This window comes from Mus pahari, chromosome 12, assembly GCF_900095145.1.
Source record: "Mus pahari chromosome 12, PAHARI_EIJ_v1.1, whole genome shotgun sequence".
Classification (NCBI taxonomy): Eukaryota; Metazoa; Chordata; class Mammalia; order Rodentia; family Muridae; genus Mus; species Mus pahari.
This window is the reverse complement of record NC_034601.1, coordinates 7701830-7718371: the sequence shown is the minus strand read 5'-3', so window position 1 is coordinate 7718371 and position 16542 is coordinate 7701830. Positions and strand designations below refer to the sequence as shown.

At 45.9% G+C, this 16542-nt stretch overlaps 1 protein-coding gene across 3 annotated transcripts in view; it reads right to left on the bottom strand.

Annotated features, from left to right (window-relative positions):
• Positions 1–16542, bottom strand: part of Snx29 (sorting nexin 29) — a 416575-nt gene that overhangs the window by 98463 nt on the left and 301570 nt on the right. For all 3 annotated transcript variants that reach the window (XM_029544359.1, XM_021209353.2, XM_021209354.2), the window contains one exon: positions 15710–15826. In XM_029544359.1, the coding sequence (XP_029400219.1) occupies positions 15710–15826 (117 nt within the window). The remainder of the gene's footprint in view (positions 1–15709; positions 15827–16542) is intronic.

Here is a 16542-nt window from a genome sequence, read left to right as displayed (position 1 = left end):
CTGACCTCCATACCTGCTGTCACATGCCTGACCTCCATGCCTGCTGTCACATGTATGACCTCCATGCCTGACCGCCATACCTGTTGTCACATGTCTGATCTCCATGCCTAACCTCCATACTTGCTGCCACATGACTGACCTCCATGCCTGACCTCCATACCTGACCTCCATACCTGCTGCCACATGACTAAATTCATTGCCAGCTTTTTTTTTTCCTTTCTCTTCTCCATTATCCTCCTATGGGGTCCAAATGCTCATAGATAGCAATATAGAAACCACAATGATAAATGTGTAGGTTTTTCTTTTTAAGGAAAGGAATGTCCATGCCTGTTTCCATCCAGAGGACTGGGAATGGATATGTTAATAACCTTTGCTATCTGTGGAGCCAGGCTTCACCGGAATCCCAGACTCCTGAGCACTGTTTCTCAGTCAACAGAACCCATTCTTGTGGAAGAGGTCTTAGGTACCTTGCAAAAGACATGCTTTTGCCCAAGGAATTTCCATGTAGACATGCCCTAAGCCTTATTGTGATAAGTGTGATGAGGAAACCTTTTTTGTACTGTGTTTAAATATATAAAAAAGTAAACTGCCCAGGGTCAGACTCCAGAAGTGTGGACCAGCCTGGATGAGTAAGTCACCCTGAACCCTGTGGGTTTCCTTCCTGGCTCTCCACTGCAGGCAGTGGGGCTTGCAGGGACCCTCACATTATGGGCAGCTTCAAGACACACAGCTGCCCTGCCTTAGGGCTTTGGTTTTGTTGTTGCTGCTGTTTTCTTTTAAACTCAAATAAATTGTCATTGAGCTTCCTTTTGACTGCATTCTTAAATCCATTTATGAGACTAAGAACCCCAAGAAAGAATCCCAATTTCCCCAGTATCATGTGGTAATTCTGTCAGGATTCCCCAAGATTTCCAATAAAATTTAAATTTTGCCTGTTTTTAATTCTTTAATCAGAGAAAATGAGTCCTTCAACTTGGAATCCTCCTGTCTAAGAGTCCTCAGTGCTGGGACTACAGGCATTTGCATCACACCCAGCTTGGTGATGCTTTTTTATTCTAACCTTTATTTCATGTGCATTTGGTGTTTTGGTATTTTGCCTGCATGTATGTGTAAGTGAGAGTGCCAGATCAGGTGTGAGCTGTCCTGCAGGCTGCTGGGATTTGAACCCTAGTCCTCTGGAATAGCAGTCAGTGCCCTTAATCCCTGAGCCATCTCTCCAGCCCGGTTATGCTTTTTATAAGCCATTACCTTCTACATATAGTAACACAAGCCCATAAAAACTGTCCGAGGAAATGTAACAAGGCACTAAGTGCCAGCAGCAGGACCTGGGCTCAGGCAGCTGGCTCTAGAATTGGAACAAAGACCACCACCAGGGTTTGCTACCTCCACGACAGAGTCCTCACTCGCACACTCTGCCTCTCAGGAGCCTAGAGGGTGACATAGTTTATACTCAGAGCTTTGGCTGTGGAGTGTCTGTGACAGAGCTCTGACACCTTCTACCGTCACCTGTCCCAGAGTGCCATCACTCCACACAGGCTTTCTATGACGCCCCCACCCCCGTGAGCTCAGAGAGCCTGCATTTCCCCATTCACCACATCAACCAGTTCACATGACACTCACCAGCCTGGTCTAGCACCTGGCACACCACAGGTACTGATTAAATGAATGAATCATAATATAAACTATATTTCTGCTCTGAAATGTCAATCAATTTTTAAGCTGCTGTACAGCAATTCAAAAATCTTCATACGTGGTTAGGATACGTTGGCTTGGGGATAAAAAAGAACCAAAGAAAACTAGTTTTATTTGTCTTTCAATTTCAAAGCTCTCAGGTTCACTGCTCAAAAGAAAAGGCAAAAAGAAAATGTGACAGCCACAATGAACATTTGTCCCGACCATGAACTGGCACAGCGCTCTCTGTGCAGTCACTCTCTCACACATCAGTTTTCAAATAATCTCTCATAAGCAATTAGCTCTCTTGCTTTTTTTTTTTTTTTCAGCAAAAAATGAGAACCATTTTTCAATGCACTGACACTCTGCTTTCTTACTTCATTTTAGACTAAGGAACCAAACGTGAAAGGGCACCAGCTGGGACAGCCAGCCAGGCAGATGTGGCTGCAGAAGGAACCATGATGTTGACCTGCACTCTCACCACCATGAGGAGGACTGAGAGAGGCTGGACCACGTGCACGGTTCTGCTCTTGCTGTTTGCTAAGTTACCTGGTTTTCAAATATACAATTACAGGCATCAGGTGCTTGTGGTTTTAAACAATACTCAAGGCCAAAGATTCAAGAGGTAGCAACTAAGAGCCTTTTTATTTTATCCTCTGTGCAGCTCAAAAAGCTTCAGTGGCCTGAAGCTTTGATGGGTCACTTTCCCTCATAAGATCACGAGGGTTTCAGGAGCAACATTCTCAGATCCCCAAGATGGCATCAGGCATGTATGAGATTGCTCACTGTATGTTTGTACTGCATGACAAGGAGTAGACATGCAAAAGTGGAGAGACGGATGAGTGGCTGGCAGGAGGAGGGAAAGGAAGGAAGGAAGGAAGGAAGGAAGGAAGGAAGGAAGGAAGGAAGGAAGGAAGGAAGGAAGGAGCGAGCATATGTAAACGATCCAGTTTACTTCCTGTGCGATTAGCTCAGACAACATTTGTGTGAAGCCAGATTATACAAGGACATACTACAGCACCACTCACAGTAACATGGGCCTGGGAGGACATCATGAATAGTTACATAAACGCAGTCTGGATAAGACCACACAGCTCCCAAGAAAGCTGCAACTCTCCTCCTCTATGTGAGGAATGGCCTGAAACAGAGCAGCAAAGCCAAAGCCTGACACAAAGCAGGTTGCAGGGAAGCCCCTGGCTTTAGGAAGAAGGGAGCTTTCTGCTCCTGTGCACTTGGACTGAGCATTTTGGAAGCAAGGGCACTCATTGGAAACAAAGATGAGAAGGAAAAAGCTTGGAACCTTCACATTTTTGCTGTGTAATTTGAGTTGTTAACGCTCTCAATGTAAATTTAGTAATCATGCAATTTTATATGCATAAAAATAGAAGAAAAAGATAAAATACAAGATATATGCCTCTGGGTGGGGTGCATGGAGAGACCAGGAAGGAGCAGGGATCGGCATTCTGGTGTGAGCTTGAGTTCAACATGAACTTTACAAAGAAATGTGTGGTGATGTCTGCAACTTTTAAAAACTAATAACAAAACACAAATGAAGGTGGATGGACAGTTAATGGGAAGCAGATGCATAAGTGATGGATGGTGGATGGATGAGTAATAAATGACAGATGGACAAACAGTGGGTAGTAGTAGATGGACAACAGAGATGGGTAGATGGTGGAGGGTAATTGGATAATGGATGATGGACGGGTAATTGATGGATGATGGAGAGACCAGTGACAAGCAGGTACAGGAAGATGTTAGAGACACAACTTTCGTGGAGAATATACCAGTATTCAATTGGGAAAAAAATCTTTTATATAACAATGTTTTTTCAAACAAAGTATTTGAAAAGCTTTATTCGGGTGGGCTAGAGGAATAGCTGAACTGTTACTACTGTCTAACAGAGAACAAGTCTGAAAAAAGGAAGAGAAAAAGTATTTTTGAGGTGGTTAATCAGTAAAGCTCTTGTGTGTGTGTGTGTGTTTTTTTTTAATTCTGCAATGTTTGTCATATGTATTAGCTCTCTGGAATAACCTGCTTGGATTTCTTTCCTCATCTGAATAAGTTTGGCTTTGGTTTTGGTTTTATGAAGACCAGTTAAGACTCAGCTTGCTGCTTCGCACAAGTTACAACCTTCCATCCTGGGAAGCAGAAGAACAAAAGGTGCCTCGGAGCTGGTATGGGGCATTAGAACTGAGCCAGGCAGAGCTGGTGTGGGCATGAGAACTGCCTACTGAGAGCAGGGCAGTGCTGGTTACAGCAAGTTCTTTCCAGTTACCACCACTCGGAGGTAGATAGTCACTTGCAGCATCAAGGATTTTGGACACCCAGCTGAGGACCCAGAGGTCTGGCCTCGGGATCAGTCACCTGTTTTGAGAGTCAGCCATAATATAACAAACCAACACACTCCCCTACTATTGGCACTAAAAATTTATATCAAATTCCAAGCTGGAATCAGGTCCTCTCTGTCAGGAAGGACAGCCTCACACAAGCCAGATTCAATTTCTTCAAATAGCTCTCCATGCAAATGAGGTACCTCAGCCAATGAAACTTCACCCTAACAATCCCTTCCCACTCTCCAAGGTTCATATATGTGTGTGTGTGTGTGTGTGTGTGTGTGTGTGTGTGTGTGAATTTTCCATGGGTTTTCCATGCCCAATTACATTAGGACAGCAGGAGGCCTGTGATTGGACAGGAATAAGGGAGGCAGACCTAAGAAGGCAAAATGGAATCGGACATGAACCGGCATGGGTAGTTATGATATCATAAGGTTAGAATAATTGGGATAAAGCTTTTATCATTATCAATTAGTTTGAAATTATTGTATTAGCATCTTTTAAATTGTGATTTTATTGATATATAAATCTGATTGGTTAATTATAAGGTTCAAGAGTTTTGCTTTACGTGGTTACTGGAATGTGAGACTGTAGATGGCAGAGAGGGAACTAGCGGCTCCAGGGACAAATGAGTCAGAGGCTGTGGGGTGAGAGGGAGCTTTGCTGGAAAGAGTTGGCAGTGGCAGGAGCACAGAGACATCTGGCCTCTCCAGGGAATTTGGTGGGTTGAGAGAAGCAGGAGTGCAGAGAGTTGGTGGGTTCATTTTTAATATTTCTCACAACATATATAGCCCTGACTCACTCAGAAGAAAGTGTATGTGCACAAGCTGTTTCAATGAATATCGACTAAGAGAGCTGTAACACTGAAATCTTCAGAGAAGACCCTCCCTCGTCTGGCATTCAATGCTGAACCAGGATCCTGTTGACTTGCCTACTCTGGATTTTGCTTCATCCTTCCCCAACCTGTGCACATCAATGACTGAACTTGGCTCTGCTCTGCTCTATCATTCCCTACCTGGTGTACAGCATTGCCTGAACATCCCAAGGGAAGAAGACAACCATGGAACCACATACCTGATGCTCATACCAAGACACCAAGACACATAGTGGCATCTGTTGTCAGGGCGATACTCCACAATCACAAGCATCTTGCTATCCTTAGTGTAAGGCCCGGAAGGAGCACAAAGCTCACTGACAGATATAAAGATATTCTACATGGAAACAAGAGTGGGGGCCAAGAAGATATCTAATTTAAGTCTGGTGGTTTGTTTTGAGAATATATATATATATATATATATATATATATATATATATATACTCAATGGTTCTTTTCTTTTCTGGAATAGTAGCTACAGAGGGTTGAATATTGACTCTAAAAGAATACATCTACATCAGAAAACTCAAAACTTATCAGCGTGACCTTATGTGCAAAAACAATTTTTGCAGATGCAACAAATAATGTCCCTCGCAGGAAGAAACTGACCTATTTTTTATCTCCTTTGTCAACAAATAGCAAATAAGGTCTGCTAAAGATGGCTGCATGGTGATGTCTAACAGCCCCTTGATAATTACACCTCTCCAGGTGTGACACACCCCTCTTTTGAACTTGGTGATTGTTATACAAGGTGTTTTTTGAGACAAGTCAAAGCAGCAAAGAGGAGCTCTGCTAGACAACCCCTGCCTCCACTCCCGTCTAGCAGGCTGAGCAACAGCAGGCACAGTCATTTTGCTATTCAGAGTTCCCATACTTCCTGAGAAAAGGAAGATGCAGGAAAGGGGGACAGACTATGGTTGCCTGCTACTTGGCATCCATTTGTTTCCTGGGAAATCATCCCACTGGTTGATTTAACCCATGGATGGACACCAAATAACTCAAGCTAACCAATACAGCCTGCTCTGGATGTACAGATTGGTTCTAGGTGGTTCAGTGAGCTAAGCTAACTCTGCCGTAGTGGTCCCAGGGCTGTTCATGATGCTGGGGTTGAGGTTCACTCAGTCTCTCAATGATACACTGGGCTACTCCTGGAGTTGCAACCATCCACAGAAGGATAAGACAGTTGTGGCAGGGGACAGTGAGGATAGAATGATGTACTTATGGGCTATTTCATGACACTGACTCCACAGTTTGTACTTATCTAAAGCATGGTGACTGGCTTTGCTGAGGCCTGTCTAGGCTGCTTTCTCCTGGTCTTGCACTGGAGGCATTCTGAGTGATATGGACACCCCGGATCCAGGGATCCCTCCCAGCTTACATTCTATTTTATGTCAGTCTGTAAGTTTTCATAGCAAGGTCAAGGTCTTGAAAACGAAAATCCAAACAAAACAACTCAACCCGCCTTCGAAGGGGAGCACTCTTTCAAGACACAGACCACATCGGCCTCCACTCTTCCAGCCCAGGACCTACTATGCAGGGAACTGAAAGACTCAGCTCATGTGCACAGCACAAGCAGATCAACAACACAAAACAAGCCTTAATTCCCTATTATGTGTCATTCCCACTGACACCAGCACCATGGCCCAGTGCCCAAGAACCAAGCACTTAGCACCAAGCACTCCAGCCACACCCTCAAGAGGCACACAGCAGCCCTTGAGATACTCCTTAGTAATTCTGCCTTCCCTTCTCAGACTTCAGGGGCTTGCTTTATTAGTGATACATTCCATTTCTGGGTAGACTCTTTGAGAGACAGTATCTCGTGTTTCTCCAGTTAGTCTAGGCCTGGGTCTAGGAGGATGGAAACCATGGAGCACAGTCCCTGCTACCCATGGGGGACAAGGGACATGATGGAGACAGAAATAGCATTTTGCATCATGACATATTAGGACTATTTGTTACTACAGCACAACACAGCCTTCCCTGACACTGTACCCCATTTATAGATGTGAAAACTTAGTCTGAGGAAAGTAAATCACGGATCCTGTATGCAGCCATGCTACCCAGGATAGAAGAGAGAAAATCTTGACATCAGAGGGCATGCCTCTGAGTCTGAGGGCCCAGAACCCTTCCTCATGCTATCTAACCTGTAGCTTTCAGGGCAGCCTGGGTGTGTGCTCTTGATGTCAAGATCAGCGGCAGATCAGTTTCCATTTTCCATGCCTTTCTCCTCCACAGGCTCCTTTACTGAGCTCTGGGCTTTCTGAAGGCCACTACAAAATGTTCAAGTTCTTCTGTGACTGACAGATAACTTCTACCCAATTAGAAACAGTTTCAGTTTAGTCATCAGAGAGGTCGGGGTGGGTGATGCACGCTGCAATAGCTCCTTACACTTGACGCAAGGTAGGAAAAAGACAAGAGCGGCATGGTCAGCTAGAGATTGGCACACTGAGCTGGGCTGGAACACCAGGTGTCAGTCAAATTCAGTGAGCGCGTTCTGGGCATCCAGCGTAAGGATGCTTGGTAAGAAGCAGAAACTAATAGTCACTTGTTCAATACATATTTGATGGCCCACAGCAGGTGTCAGGAGCTCAGGCCAAGTAGAGAAGAAACAAATGGAAAAAAGACAACCAATTCTGTGCTGAGTGACGATAAGTGTCATGAGGAGAGTGCACCGTGAGAGCACGGGCCTGCATGCAGGACTGTGACCTCCCACGTGGCTGATGTGAAGGCACGCTCTGTAAACTTAAACCTCACATCTCTCTCCCTGGTGGGTGGCACTAGTCTTATCTAAGGATGAGGACAGCTCTGGAAAACCAAGAGACCTGTTGGTTCCCTCATTTGGTCACGGGCACCTAACTCACCTGGGCCTTCCTGTCAGTCTCACAGGACTGCTAATATGTTACAGCACTTGGAATGTGGCATGGAGCACAAGCAGGCTTAGTAGACGCTGTCCTTTTTATTGTAGGCAGGGTGTGGGCACCATCCCACTTTTAAGGGTTTCTTTATCTCCCAGGGAAGCCAACAGATTTAATGATAAGACTAGTGAGTATAAGAAGCCATGTTGGAACAATGCTGGCTAAGGCAGCTCTAGCCACTGAGGTCATTCTCCGAGGGCCACTAAGGTCATTCTCCGAGGGTGGGCTTAGACCTTCAAGGATATTCAGAAAGCACAGAGCTGAAGCCGCCAGCACATATTAATGAATGGAGACAGGAAAGTCTCAGAACAACCTAACAGCATAACTCTCCCACAGATGTTAAAAATAGGCAAGCATATCTTGTATGCATATACATTTACGTCTATGCAATGTGTATGCATGAAAGACATCCAGAAGGATGTGTATTCAAGTTTCCACAGCAAGGTCACTGGAAGAAAGGAACCTATGTTCTGCCCTCCGAATTATTGAAACTCTTTCAGAATATGTTTTTTATATTGTGCTATTTGGAAAAGTTTGAAAGTGTTTTAAAAGACACAAGGGTTGGAAAGGAAAGCTTTGCAAATGGGAACAGCAAGAGCAGGTGGTGAAGCCACACAAGCGTGCTGAGAGAGAGCCAGCTACGCAAGCGTGCCGAGCAAGACTCAGCCGATCCTGCCTTGGCAGCGACCAGCTCAATCTTGAACAAACCTAAGATGCGGCTTCCCACAGTTACTTTCTGTACAAAAATGTACATGATGCATCACAACTCCAAATTTTTTTTTCACATTTCAAAATTAATCAAGTCTCCAGAAAAAAAAGTATAAGTACCATCACACTCTTTGTGACTATAATTTTCCATCTTTAAGTATACAAAAAGGCAATTAACCCAGGCTTTCTGACCAAACCTATAATTCCAGTTACTTAGGTTAAGCCATGGTGATCACAAGTTCAAGGCTAGCCTGGGCTACAAAGCAAGCTCAAGGCAAGCTAAGCAATGTCATGAGACCCTGTCTCAGAATGGAAAGTAAACAGAGAGCTACAAATACAGCTCAGAGAGAATGCTTCCTTTCCATTGCCCTCGGTTCAATCCTGTCACACAAACTTGTGTGTGTGTGCACTCGCACATGCATGCATGCACATGCACGCGTGCACACGCGCACACACACACACACACACAGGCACACACATACCTCAATAAGAAAATACCTGCACCCTAGAGGGCACGGGCAGCAAGCACTGGCTGCAAGCTTGGCTCTTACAGGATGGGTGTGGCAACTTGGGCATCATATTCATGCTGGCAACAACAGTAATATTCCTCAACAGTAGAAATAAAGAATGCCACTTAATCAGGAAAAAAAGAATAAAAATAAGGCAAGCTGGGATCTTTCTAAATTTGTCAAAAATTCTGAACAAGAAGATAGCTCTCCAGTGCTTGGCTGGCATATTTTATTTTATTCTTTAATATCTGAGAGTGTTCCATTCAAGCTCTGGGTGATAAACCATCTTGGTGTTCATGCCAAACAACAGCACAGTTAAAGCAGATACATGCACATCAAACAATACACATTCTGGAGTTAACCCCCTCAGAGCACAAGTTCTATCTCCCAGGTCTGTGTGCCCAACACTCCATGCAAAGCACCTACTTGAAACTGTGAGTGACTGACCAAAGCATAAACTAGGGCAAGAATTCCACCCTTCAGTCTCAGCTGAGTTCATTACCAAGCACAGAATTGGCACAGTTCTAAGACAATGCGCACTTTGCCAGCAGACACATGACTCTGTTCACAATGGAAATACATTTCCAAGGTTCTTTCTATCCACACAACCTTAAGTGGCCAGGACCCACACACCTGCTACACTCACCAACAACTAGGCCCCCGTGATAAGCACACACCCCAGAAATGAGAGCCTAACACAGGCTTCAGGAAAGGAAGGGCTGTGCCAGGATGACCCCTTGGCTGAGGGTGAGCTGGTATACATTCCAAAGTCACGGGACCACAAGAGCAGCTGCCCATCAACAGAAAAACAATGCTATACCTAAGAAGGGGTTTTTATCCCTCAAATGGAGAAATTTAGAGAGGGTCCTGCAAGCATTTTTCAAGATGATTTTGGGCTGAAAACTAATGTTTCTGTGTTAAGCTTCTATGTGGGATACACTTTTAGAAGCCTGTCTTAACAGCATTGTTCAGAATAATCTGCACAGCAGCAGATGGCTAAAACACACATGCCTAAGCACAGAATTCAAAAGCCTCTTATAACCTAGATGTGCTGTTCAGAGCTTCGAGGGACAGTGGCAGACAATTTGGCACTATCTCATTAGAGATTTGCCAACTGCCACCAAGCCAAAAAGTGAATTTCTTATTAAGCTTCTGTCGTTAAGCAGCATCAACCCTAATAGTCAGTCCCTCTGAAGACTTTAAAGGACCAGAAACACGCCCGTTTTAAAGTGAACCTTATTACAAACTGCAGGATGAGCCCACCTACTCTCTCATCTCTGAGTTTTAGTCATCTTTCTCTCAGATCAGCTAGACATCGCAACAGTGGAGGGAGTGTCCTGTGCAAACGTGGGGCTGCTCACAGTAGAGATTATCAAAGTCTGTGATGTGGCAGGACAGAAAGCCACTTTTCAGGACAATGGAAGGCCCTTGGTTAGTGATATTACCATAGCTATCAGAGCTGTGTGGTCACATCCACATGACACATGTTCCAGGCTCTGAGAAGATGCTCATGAAGACACAGTGCTTGTCACACAAAAATCTCTCAGTCCACAGGAGAAAAGGAGATGCAGACATGAAAGGATGAGACAGAATAACAAACATTGCCACACAAAGCGTCACAAGCACTTAGGTAAGGTCCTCAGCTCCTCACAGGGATGAGCAAGGGAACATCCACAGAGGGCTTAACAGAAGCTCAGGAAAGGAAACCATACCCTCTGTACTGGCATACCCTGCCACCACGTGAGTGTGTGTGTGTGTGTGTGTGTGTGTGTGTGCGTGCACGCACACACACACACACATACCACAAATACACACACCCTGCTACCATACACACATACAAAACACATACAAAACACACATACAGACACTCTGCATACACACACAGACACACCCCACATATACAGATGTATACACACACCACACACACAAACACATACCATATACCAACACACACCACATACCACAAATACACACACCCTGCCACCACACACACACACACACACACACACACAAAACACGCATACAAACACTCCACATACACACACAGACACACACCACATACACAGACAACACACATAAACACACACCACATACAAACACACACCACATACAAACACACACACATGCATGCACACACACCACAGAAATAAATCTCAAAAAGAGGAAGGACATATGAATTTTCAGTTAAACAGAAATTACTGCTGAACCACAGAGCCTTGTGAGTTTATTAAGCAGGACTCAATGAGGAGGAGGACAAAGAAGGGACAGAGAAGGGGCATAGGGGACTAATGCAAAGAGGAGAGACAGATGGCAGAGCCAGAGAGGTGAACATAGAAAGAGACACACACAGAAAGATAAAGAAGACAGAGACAGAGAAATGGCAACAGAGAAGAGGAACAGACATGGGAAGACAGAGGTAGGGAGAGAGAAGCACACAGACTTGGAAGCAATAAAGAAGAGAGAGGGAGGGAGAGCATGGGAGGGGAAAGGAGGGAAGAAGAGCAGAAGGGAGGGAGAGCAAGAGAGAAGCAGAATGAACTCGATGAACTGTTCCAGGCTGGTCAATGGGGCTCCAGGGGCCGAGGAATCAGCATTTGGACAAACACCCCAGGCAGACCCCAGAGACGGAGGCAGGAAGGCCTGGCGATGAATGCCCACCTTATCTTACCCCAGTGACCTGGGGCCACACATGTGCTCTCATTTTCTTGGGCCCCACAACTCAATGGCCAGGCCATGTTCCTGAGGCACAGCAGCCCCTGAGAAGCCCGTGGGGATGTATCAGGGACTTGCAGCGTGAGGAACTCTCAGAGCTTTCCCACTGCCTTTCTCAGAAAAGAGTTGTGAATTCCTTCCTAGAAACCCTGTCCTTGGAGAAGGAACTACTGGGAACATTGTGTCTGGCCTGGTCTGTGGGGAGCGCTCTGGGAGGTCCTGAAGCAAAGACACCTTACTATGCTGCCCTTTATCGGAGTCTCCTCACATATAGGAATACAGTTCTGCTTTCAGGGACATCTGCCTTCTCTAAGTTGATGCTTCCAAAGAGCCCCTTCTAACTCCAAGGCAAAACAATCAGTATGATAAAAACAACTACAGAAGATTATAAGCTTTTAAAATAAAAACAAAATAAGCAACAGCAATGGCAGCAGCAACAATCCTTTGAGTGCACACTGGCAGAAGGAAAGAAGGTCAGCAGAGCGCTGGGTACACAGTGGGACCTTTGAGCCTCACCAGAGTACGGGAGTGTCTACACCACCTAGAGTGCTGTGCCCAGAACATGGCTCATCAAAGGCTGCTGGGCCAGAGCAGGACCTGAAGTGTGTGGACTGAAGGGGTGGGCGTGAAGCAGTAGGATGCTTGAGTTTGTAAGAGCGATGGTCTGACTGTGACAAAGCCTCCCAGGCCCATGTGTGGCAGCATCTGGTCCCTGGCTATTTGGAGGAGCTGTGGAACTATGGAGTCTAGCAGGCAAGAGTAGGTCACTGGGTGGGAGAGGGAGCTTGGGGTTTATAGCTCAGCCTCTCTCCTTCCTGACTGCCTTTGTCACGTAAGCAGCAGCCTCACGCTCATGCTCATACTGCCTCAGCCATAAGCCTCTCCTGTGCCACCCTGATGGACCATTCCCCTTTAACTGTGAGGCACAAAACATCTTTCCTCCTCTCAGCTACTTCGTCCAGGTTATTTTAGATTTGATATTTTAATGCACATGTATGAGTGTTTTGTCTATATGCATGCATATACACTATGAGCATGCTTGTTGCCCACAAAGGTCAAAAGGCACCAGATTCCCTGGAACTGGAGCTACGGGTGTTTGTAAATCACTATGTGGATTTGGGGAATAAAATTTGAGTTCTCCTCAAGAGCAATAAGTACCCTTAACCTCTGAGCAATCTCCTTAGCCCATCAGGTATTTTAACAAAGGAGAAAAGTAATCCATATTGTACAATAAGGTGGTTGGTTTTTTTAAAGAGTCTAAAAGGTTGGCACTTTTGACTGTTAAATAAAATCCAGTCTCTAAGATCAGATTGAGCCCTGCCCCTTCTCACTGCAAGCCTGTTTTGTCTTCTGTTGTATGAAGGTCACAACTGGTAGCACTGTTAGGTACGGTGGGGAGGAAATGACACACACATGCTTAAGGAAGCTCATCACACTTAGGCAGTGTGGAAGTTTGAATAAGCTTGGCGCATGGGAAGTGGTGCTATTAGGAGGTGTGGCCTTGTTAAAGGAAGTGTGTCATTGCATAGGCAGGATTTGAAGGATCCTAGTGCCCCATCCAGTGTGGAAGAGACCCTCCTGGCTACCTAAAGAAGCCAGACCTCTGGTGGCCCTCAGATCAAACTGTAGAACTCTCAGCTCCTCCTGCAGCATGCCTGCCTGGATACTGCCATGCTCCCACCTTGATGATAATGGACTGAACCTCTGAAACTGTAAGCCAGCCCCAATTAAACATCCTTTATAAGAGTTGCTTTGGCCATGGTGTCTCGCCACAGCAATAAAAACCCTAAGACAGGCAGTAAGTAAAAAGCTATTAATTACTGCCAGCTCCTCAGATCAGCAGTTATAATCTGTACAGTCTTCATCCTTCACAACAAGAATGGAGTGTGAAAGTAGCTCTCTGTAATAGTGTCCACAGTGACACTAGTCATCTACTCTTTCAGCATAAAGGGCACACAAGAACACTACCTAAGTTCAAACTGAGGGTATTCTAAGAAGTGGGCCACTGCTCACTTCCTGTCTGCCCACGGTCCCTCTTCAGCCTTCCCTGAAAGCTGGGACACTCAGAGCTAGACAGAAACAGGTGCATCATGAAGACCTGCTCTATTCATGGGAGACTCACTGTCCTTCTTATTCACAGCACTACAGAAGCATCAAGAAGAGGGACCACTAACCAGATGGAGACAGAATAACCGGCCTAGAGGGTAACAAGAGATGGATGAAGGGGAGACAGCAGAGTTTGCAGGAGAGCTGACAGGAAACAGTTCAACCAGAATCACACCATCAGTGAAACGAAACGGAACTTACACATCTAGGCTCAAGTATCCACTTAAGGAGGGGTGAGAGGTGAGCCACGGCACCATTCAGTGATGTCGTCAGGGGAGCCAGTGTAAAACTCCAAGATGGGAACAACCCAGTGTTGTACATCAACTGCAAGGGAGACAGAGGGGGGAGGGAGGACCCAACAGACCAAATGTAAGAAAAAAGCCAGATGCCCAAAGGCAGGATGGTGGATGGCAAAGACTGAGGGAAGAAGAAAGGAGTAGGGTTTTGTTGCAGGTGGAGAGTTAGTCGGTCAACAGAGAAGCACGGCACCATGGTGGGGACGGCTGCACAACACAGGAAAATACACAGGTGAGCTGTCTGCTAAAACGGTTGGAATAAGGTAGGTACTTTTACCTTTGTTTTTAAATTGTGAGGAAAAAACCTAAGAGACAATCAATGAAATTTTAACATGTGAGCCTCGTGTGGATCCTGGATTTTAGGAACCTATTTAAAAGTGAGACAGTTGGACATTTGAATACTGATACTTGCTGCTGTAAAGGGTTTAGAACACAAGAGGTGGGGGTGGCATGGCATTTACAGTTTCTTATTTCTAAAAGGTTTTCCCTTTTGTTTAAATTTGTCTCTTGTATATTATATCCCAAGTGCAGTTTCCCCTCCCCAAATCTCTCCCCTGTACCTCCCCTGTGCCCCAGACCCATCGCACCTCTGCTCTCCCCTCAGAAAAGGGCAGGCCTCCCAGGGACATCCACCAGATACTGCGAAACTAGAATAGCATTTTCTTATTTTTGACATATACAGTAGGATGCAGAGATAAAATACTACTTAGTGTTTGACACAGATAATATGGAAGGGGAAACAGGAAGTGGTATGTTGAAATAGAACTTACAGCAGCTGGTGAAAGTCAAGCTTGGCAATGGAGACCTGAGCATGCTCACTACTTCCCTGCCAACCTTTGGAACTTGGTGTTTTGCATAGGAAGTGTTTAATGAAGATGAAGCTATGGTGGGCATGCATAGAAGGACCAGCATCCAACCTGATAGCATCACAGCTTGCAATGTTGTAAGTTGGGATAAAAGTAAACGTCTAAAGGACATGACTGATCACAAGCTGTTTCATCAGGTACAGAATGACTGAGCCAAGGAAATCATCAAGCAGTTCTTAACCAGGGGTGTCTGGGGAGATGCAATTAGTACCCCTCTAGTTAAAAAAAAAAAAGCAGGGATCCCAGAATTCACAGGTCAGCCCCACAACGACAAACAATTGCCTGTGCCTCATCCTATGCAGATGCTCCTCAAACCAAACTACTGAGCAAAAACAACCAAAAGTAAGCAACGAAAAGCTCCATCCCAGCAGACCACATGGGCACAAGATCATAGACCCAAGGCTGTCTCCTGACTGTGGAAATCTGTCCACACAGCAGAGCACAAACACACAGAGGAAGGCTCTAAGTCAGTTGAGAGCACAGTTGGAAGGAACATGGAATGTGCCTGTATGACTGCACATACAACTGCATGACTCTCTAATGATACAATCTGCCCAGTGCAGCAAGGGTGTGTGCTCATCCAGTTCCTGCACCTTCCTCGGTCACTGACACCAGCAGAAATGAACTAACTCGGGAAGCAGAAGCCTGGTGGAGCCCCAGGGTGAGCAGAGTGAAGTGGCAGGACTCAGACCTGCTTCCTGGTGAAGAGCACTCACCGGTCCTCGGAGGTCAATCAGCTCCTGCCTCATTTGGGACACCAGGGCTTCCTTGGCCACCAGGGCCCTGTGTAGACGCTCGTTGAACTCAATCAGCTCCCCATGCATCTCAGCCACCTGGAAAGGCAAGCAGAACATCATCAGCCTCAGGAGTGGTCCTGCCCATGCTGAGCCCCTGCTCCTGGCAGTCTCCCTCCTGCCAGAGACCACGGCACTGTGCACCCAGCAGTGGCATGCAACCTTGAGTTGGGTGAGTCTGGTAGTTTATGGTTAGACCATTTCAAACCTTAACAACACTTGTCCAAGGGTTGTCTAAGTTATGCTTGTTGAGAAAGTTCCTGCTGGGGCTGAGGGTGCATATAGGTCAGTGGTATTGTGACTGCCTGCCATGTACAAGACCCTGGGTTCAATACTTAGCAGTGTAAAAGTAAATTAACCAATGGTGATAATGACACCCCAGCTAGTGGTGCAATGGGAATAAATGCAATTCCATTCACGGAGTCCCTGGGTTCAAGTGAGAGAACAGAAGCGAGCTCCTTCCTAACTGTGGCTGCACATTCCTCAGCGGCGCCACCGCTCCAGTCACCATTGACTCGGTCTGCATCACAATAACATCTTTCCATGTTCTCAGTCAGCTTCATATGAAAGCTGTGAGGGGCAGATGGACTGGCCCGGGCTTCCACAAACAGCTCTGACCTCAGGAGCTTCGACAGCCTGTTTCGGCTGTGTAATTGGTTACTGGAGAGCAGATCAGAGCCCTGGCTGGGTGCTCTGAAACTGCATCAGCCCCACATGCAGCTGGAGAGCAGATCAGAGCCCTGGCTGGGTGCTCT